Raw genomic sequence first — 7,398 nt, 5'->3', positions numbered from 1 at the left:
TTCCTTCTCTTTTTTAAGGTCCATCCTTTCCATCTTTTTAGCATTTCACCCTCATGATGTAAGGATTGGTTGATTGTCTCTCAAGATGTAGGTCGCTTTGTGGTCCTAGACTATCCTTATTGGCAAGAAATGCCTCCACATGCACTCGTACCGCTCTTTCAAGCCAAACAACCTCTATTCGACCTCACGTACGATGTTGTTTCGTCACCTTCATGCCAAAGAAACCTCTATTCGACCTCACCTACAATGTCATTTCGTCACCTTGACGCCAAAGAATGGTTGGACAACCAAGGAAGACAATGGGCAAAGTTGCTAAAGGGCCCGAGACAAGCCAAGGTCTGCTGGATCCTTGAAATGGCACATGAAAAAGCCCATGGCCCGTATGGCTATTTGAGATCGAGACAAGATCCTTTTCTTTTTCCTCTATTTCTTATGAAAAGTAAATTGAAAGGAGTGGGAAAAAATTGAGTGAGGCTTTAAGCAGTAGCACAAGGAACCAATGATCCTAAGCCCCTGAATCTGGACCCTTTTTATAGGCTGGGTCTGGGTTATTGCTAAAGAGACCCATAATGGCCTCAACAGCTTTGATATTGCTGGCACCTCATAAAGGCCCGCCAGTACATGCACGTTATTTATCGAAGTCAACATAACGTTCTGAAGTTCAATACAGAACTAAACTTGATCTATAATGCACACGTTACAGATTGAAATCAAATTTGAATCTTAAATTGAAATTCAAATTTTAAATTTAACTTCAGGTGTGTGGTAAAACATGTTTGCCGTGCATGCACATATGCATCGCGCATGCCAACGCATGGCCTAGTTGGCCAAGCCATATATGAATGCAAGAGCGCTTGCTTTTACAATTCCAATGTGGACTATTTAAAATCGTATTTTAAAACTCCGAATCTCCTAAAATAGGAAAGAACTAAAATTCTTTTTTTAGAAATTTTAATCTTTTATAAAAAAATTCAAAGTTTCCAATAGAGTTGGCTTTGATAGCATTTATCAAGATTTGAACTGGTGACCATGAACACAGAAGTTATACATAAGGGTCAAGATCTCTCCAATATATATAATTGATTAAGGACTAAATATATGCCTCATGTGGAAGTGCTGTAGCTATTGGGAGAGAGATGGAATTAGCCATTAAGATTACATGATACTAGTTGTAAGTACCATCACAGTTGCATTCCATCCCTATCTTTTAAGAGTTGGTAGAAGCATAGCTTCATTCAAAGGTCAAATAGCTCTAAATTAAATATTAATAGTTTCAAGATATTAGATGCAACAATCAAGGACCTCACTAGGAAAAGCTAGTTAAAAAGTATTAAATTAATACTCACTCACACAGTTCATCTCATTGGACGTGGAAGCACTGCACCTATTCCAGCCGTTCATGACTTTAGACTGGTTTTGGTAGAACTTGTCCGAGTTCTGGACCACCGAACAAGCACACCGAAGTCATGTGTGGTGTGGAGAAAAGTCTTCGTACATATCCCACGGACTTTTGAGTGCACCAAAGTTATGGTGGCGTGGAAAGAAGCTTGATCTTGTTGGCGGGTCATGGACGGCAATTTATTGGAATTCAGAGGTCAATTTATTGGCGGGTCATGGACGGCAATTTATTGGAATTCAGAGGTCAATTTATTAGCGGGTCGTGGACGGAAATGGAATCTGCTTCAGATAAATATAACGAGAATACGAGATCCATCAACTCCATCTCACAGCAGCTAAATTCATGGATCTAAAAGGAGCCCAGCTTCTACTTTTGTTCTTTGCTTTTCTGTGCTCTCAAGTGAGAAAACTCAATGGAGATTCAATCCCAGGCTGCATGCTGATTGAAAGGAATGCTCTTCTTGAGTTCAAAGCAGGCCTCAAAGATCCCACCAACAGGCTATCTTCTTGGGTGGGTGACGACTGCTGCACATGGGAAGGCGTCGCTTGTGACAACCGGACTGGCCATGTTGTCAAGCTTGACCTCCGCAACCCACACCCATTCTCAGTCATTGACGATAACAAGTGGTGCTTGGGAGGTGAGTTGAGGCCTTCCTTACTTGGTCTGAAACACCTGAATTACCTTGACCTGAGCATGAACAACTTTGGAGGACTTCGCATCCCAGAATTCGTGGGCTCATTCCGTCAGCTCAGATATCTTAACCTCTCCACGGCTGGTTTGGGTGGACTTATCCCACCCCAGCTTGGGAATCTATCGAGCCTCCAATATCTTGATCTCTATAATGATCTTGGTCCTGTTCGTGAATTCATCATTGATAATGCCCTCTGGATTTCTCATCTTTCTTCTCTGCAATATCTCCATATGGGGAATGTGAATTTCGGAGAAGGTGCTCACTGGCTGCAAGCACTAAACATGCTCCCTTCTATTGTTGAGGTACACTTTTCCCTTTGTGACATCAAGGCCATTCCAGTCTCTCTTCCTCATGTGAATTTTACTTCACTTTCTGTTCTTGATCTTTCTAAAAATTTCATTAATTCGACGATGCCTGGTTGGTTGTTCAACATAAGCAGCCTTGAGCACCTTGATCTCAGCAACAATATTTTTCGGGTCATCATTCCGCCTGCAATTAAGAATCTAGCTTCGCTCAATTTCCTTGAATTAACCGGCAATCCATTTCTTGAAGGCAAAATCCCGGCTGCACTTGGGGGTCTGTGTAAGCTGCAGCATTTTGGATTGGCAGGCATTAATATCAGCAAAAATTTGCATGAATTTGATGAAGTTTTTTCTGGATGCATCAAAAACAGCTTAGAGACTCTGGTCATGTCAAACAGTCAGGTTAGCGGCTATTTGTCGGATCAGTTGGGGGACTTCAGAATGCTCAAAGCTCTCTATTTGAGTGACAACTCAATTTCTGGTCCTATTCCTGCATCAATTGGAAGACTGTCAGCACTTCAAGAATTAGATCTTTCCAATAATAAACTGAATGGGACTATCCCAGGAAGTCTTGGAAGGCTTGCGGAGCTAGTTTTCTTAGACCTTAGCTCGAATTTTTTGGAGGGTGTCGTGTTTGAAGAACACTTTGCCAATTTCTCCAAATTGAATTATCTAGATTTGTCAGACAACCAATTAATTCTGAATCTGACGTCTGATTGGATCCCCCCTTTCCAACTTCAGCTGTTAAATATTGGTTCTTGCAAGCTAGGACCCCAATTCCCAGCATGGCTCCAAACGCAAGAAAATATTTCCTATCTAGACTTGTCTGGCAATGGAATTTCAGGCATTCTGCCAGATTGGTTTTCGAGGTCATTTTCCCAGCATATATATTACTTGAATATCTCCAGCAATGGAATCACTGGTCCTTTGCCAAATTTTTATTCTTCTGCTATGCACCTACTAGACCTATCAAACAATTCATTTTCAGGAGTGATTCATCCTAATATTGGCAGAAGTATGCCTAAATTGATATATCTCTCCCTTTCTGCAAATAATTTAAGTGGTGAAATTCCCTTGTCTCTTTGTCAGCCCGACTTTTGGTCTCTTGATCTTTCAAAAAACCACTTGTTGGGTGAGCTCCCTAATTGCTGGAACTACTCTTTCATTATCGGTATCAATGTCATGGATTTTTCAAGCAACAGTTTATCTGGAAGCATACCTCCGTCAATCTGTTCATTACCGTATCTTGAGTCATTGCATTTGAGTAACAATAATCTATCAGGAGAACTCCCATTATCCTTGAAGAGCTGTGTGAGTTTACATACTCTTGATCTTGGACAGAATGGATTCCTTGGTCAAATACCTACTTGGATAGGAGAAAGTTTGTTGTCCTTGCATATCCTTCGCTTACGATCAAACAAGCTTGTTGGAAATATTCCTCCTAATCTATCAAGGCTAAGTGCTCTTCATATTCTGGATCTTGCTAATAACAATTTATCAGGAACCATTCCTTCAAGCTTTGGGAACTTCACTGCCATGAAAGTGATACAGGAGAGTCATGCATCCATTTTAAGTTATTATATGTACAATGAAAATATGGAAGTGACCATAAAAGGAACAGGAATGGAGTATAGCATATTCCTTTCACTTGTGATCATTATGGACCTTTCAGACAATAACTTATCTGGAACGATGCCAGAAGAACTGACCAGCCTTCTTGGACTACTGAGCTTAAACTTGTCTGGGAATCATCTGATAGGAGAGATCACAGAAAAAATCAGTGCATTGCAACAGTTGGAGTCACTTGACTTATCAAGAAACAACCTTTATGGTGGAATTCCTTCAAGCATGATTGCGCTAACTTTTTTGAGTCACTTGAACTTATCATATAATAACTTGTCAGGAAGAGTTCCATCAGGTAATCAGTTTCAGACCTTCATCGACCCATCTATCTATGCTGGTAATCCTGGTCTTTGCGGATTCCCATTAGCTCAAAAGTGCAAAGATGACGAGACAAATCAAGGTCCAAATGTTGTTGGAGGGGATGAAGAAGGATCCGAAATCGAGTGGTTGTATATAAGCATGGGGCTAGGATTTGCAGTCGGTTTATGGGCCGTTTTTGGTCCATTATTATTCAACAGAAAATGGAGAGAAGCATATTTTCGATATATAGATCAAGTTTATGATATGGTTTACGTGGCCCTGGCAGTGACTTTCAATAGGTTTAAAGAGCACAATGTTGCAGCATGATTGTTTATGATATAGTCTACATAAACTTTTGTTCTTTTTTCTATTTTTTTAAAGTGTTTGTAAAAATGTTCAAAATGAATTATCTGTACTCAAACTCTAGTTTCACACATGGAACCCTGTACCTGTACTACTCTAATAAAATAACAAAGTTCAAACTAACACACTAACTTAATCAAGAGAGAACTGCTAATTACGGTTTGAGGGTCAAGTCATATGTCATGCTTAAATTATTTGAGCTTAGAGAACTAAACTCATGTGAATGTGCTCTGCAGATCAAGCATGAACTTATTTGAATTTGAAATGGTTTGTGTGGAGTGATTGATTATAACCCTATTTGATTTTGATGAGCTCAAAGCATTTGAGTATATCTTATGTTATACTAATGAATTCAATCTAGTGTTTCAGCCAAATATTTGTGAATTTATGTTTAATTGTCTCTAGCCTTGGTTCAATACATTTTGGCTAAGCATGGAACTCAGTTTGAACCAAAGTCTGGAACTCGAGTCGACTCCGGAAGATTTCGAGTCGACTCCAAGTGTTTCAGACGTTCTGGCACAGGCTCGAGTCGTCTCCGGCACATTACGAGTCGACTCCGACTGAGAACAGACAGCAGGACAGAAAGATGAATCTCAGACCCTGTCACCGAGTCGACTCCTGAAGAATTCGAGTCGACTCCGATGCTTGCCGAGTCGACTCCAGCAAAGTGCGAGTCGACTCCAAGGAGTAACAGACAGAAAGACAGAGAAGTTGTTTTGGACTCTGAGAGCCGAGTCGACTCCAGAAGAACTCGAGTCGACTCCGACGGTTGGCGAGTCGACTCCTAAGGAAGCAAGAGTCGACTCTCAGAGGAATGCAAAACTAAAAGTCAGAGAGCCAACTTCGGTGTCTGAGAGCCGAGTCGACTCCAGCAAAGTCCGAGTCGACTCCGAGGCAGCTCAACTCCAAAGACAGAAGACCAGTTTTTCGATGTCTGAGAGCCGAGTCGACTCCAGCAAAGTCCGAGTCGACTCCGAGGCAGTTCAACTCCAAAGACAGAAGACCAGTTTTTCTTGCTCTGAGAGCCGAGTCGACTCCAAGAGAATCCGAGTCGACTCGAGGAAGTAAAACCGAAAGAAAGATTTTTGGAATCCTAAAGAATGAGTCGTCTCCAGAAGGGAGAGTCATCTCCGGACATTGTCGAGTCGACTCCAGATTTAGCCGAGTCGACTCCAGAACGGGACGGCACTTTATTTCAAATTTTGAACAGTGGGCGAGTCGTCTCCAGTAAAGCATGAGTCGACTCCAGCAACAGCCGAGTCGACTCCAGATCGAGCGAGTCGACTCCGATCCCAACGGACACTTTGTCAGGAATTGCAGATTGTGCAGAACGGCTCTAAAAGTGTGCCTAACGGCTAGTTTTCGATGGGGATTGCTTAAATAGCCAGAGTGAACAGTAATAGGGTAAGAAAGAGAGACTCCATTCAAAGAAAAAGGGATTTCCACCTACCAAAGCCTCTCTAGAGTAAATACAAGAGAAAGAAGGAAGAAGTGCATTGAAGTCCATCCTCCCAACGTCTTCCTCGCATTCAAGGCTCCTCATCTGACAGCAAATCTTCTTCCCACTCAAGAGGAGATTGCAGAGTTCGAGAAGCCTCTTTCCTCAAATCTAAAAATCTGTTTGAGGGCTTCTAACTCTTCTTTAGTTATATTGTTTATATTTGCTTTTCAAGAAGCTATTCTTGTACTCTTTTCAAACTGCTTTTCTTACTTGATTCAATCAGGGGATTGAATCGAGGGTGTTGAGGTTGGTTGGTGAGCCGAGGGTAAAACCAACGTGTAAGGGTTCGATTGTGATCCCGGGAAAACAATCGGGTGGTTCTAGTCGGTGAGCCTGTGAAAACCGACCGAGTTCGTTGTGATCTCGTAAAACAACAAGTTGGGTTGTGAGCTTGTAAAACAACCGGCTGTAATCCGAGGGATTATAGTGAACTCCCAAGTGAAGCTTGGAGAGTGGACGTAGGAGCAAGGGTTAGCTCCGAACCACTATAAAATCTCTTGTGTTTGTGCTTGTTTAATTGTCTCTCCCATTCTCTTCGTCCACTGCATATAGTAAACTAATTAATCCACTTGCAATAAGGTTTAATTAGTTACTCATTAAGTTTTAATTTGCAATTATTACTTAAAACCCAATTCACCCCCCCTCTTGGGTTGTCTTCTTGGGCAACAAGTGGTATCAGAGCAGGAACTCTTCTACCAAAAGAGTAAAAGATCAAAATGACAACCCCATTTGGATCTTCTCACATTGAGGGGCAGTCCACCCATAGACCTCCATTCTTCAATGGAACCGACTACTCCTATTGGAAGACTAGGATGAGGATATTTATCCAAGCTCAAGACTATGAGATTTGGACCACCATACTTAATGGACCATACATCCCATCAATTTTTGTAGAGGGTGTCACCATACCCAAACTTGAAAAAGATTGGGATGACAATGATATTAGGAAGGCACAACTAAATGCCAAAGCAATGAATGTGCTTTATTGTGTCTTAGACCGTAATGAATTCAACAGAGTCTCTACTTGCAATTCTGCAAAAGAGATATGGGATAGACTTGAAGTGACCCACGAGGGCACGAATCAAGTAAAAGAATCTAAAATAAACATACAAGTTCATAAATATGAACTATTTAAGATGGAATCTAATGAAACTATCACTTGCATGTTTACTAGATTTACTGATATTGTCAATGGCCTAAAAAGCCTTGGCAAAAACTA

At 41.3% G+C, this 7,398-nt stretch overlaps 1 protein-coding gene across 1 annotated transcript; it reads left to right on the top strand.

Annotated features, from left to right (window-relative positions):
• Positions 1 to 1,834: 1,834 nt before the first annotated feature.
• On the top strand, positions 1,835 to 4,642 carry LOC120105978 (receptor-like protein EIX2). The gene has a single exon (XM_039118782.1). It carries the CDS (start codon positions 1,835 to 1,837, stop codon positions 4,640 to 4,642), a length of 2,808 nt encoding a protein of 935 aa, XP_038974710.1.
• The last annotated feature ends 2,756 nt before the right edge of the window (positions 4,643 to 7,398 follow it).

This window comes from Phoenix dactylifera, unplaced genomic scaffold (genome assembly GCF_009389715.1).
Source record: "Phoenix dactylifera cultivar Barhee BC4 unplaced genomic scaffold, palm_55x_up_171113_PBpolish2nd_filt_p 000412F, whole genome shotgun sequence".
In the NCBI taxonomy this organism is placed as follows: domain Eukaryota; kingdom Viridiplantae; phylum Streptophyta; class Magnoliopsida; order Arecales; family Arecaceae; genus Phoenix; species Phoenix dactylifera.
The sequence above is the reverse complement of the archived record's forward strand: the minus strand, read 5'-3'. Positions and strand labels throughout refer to the sequence as shown.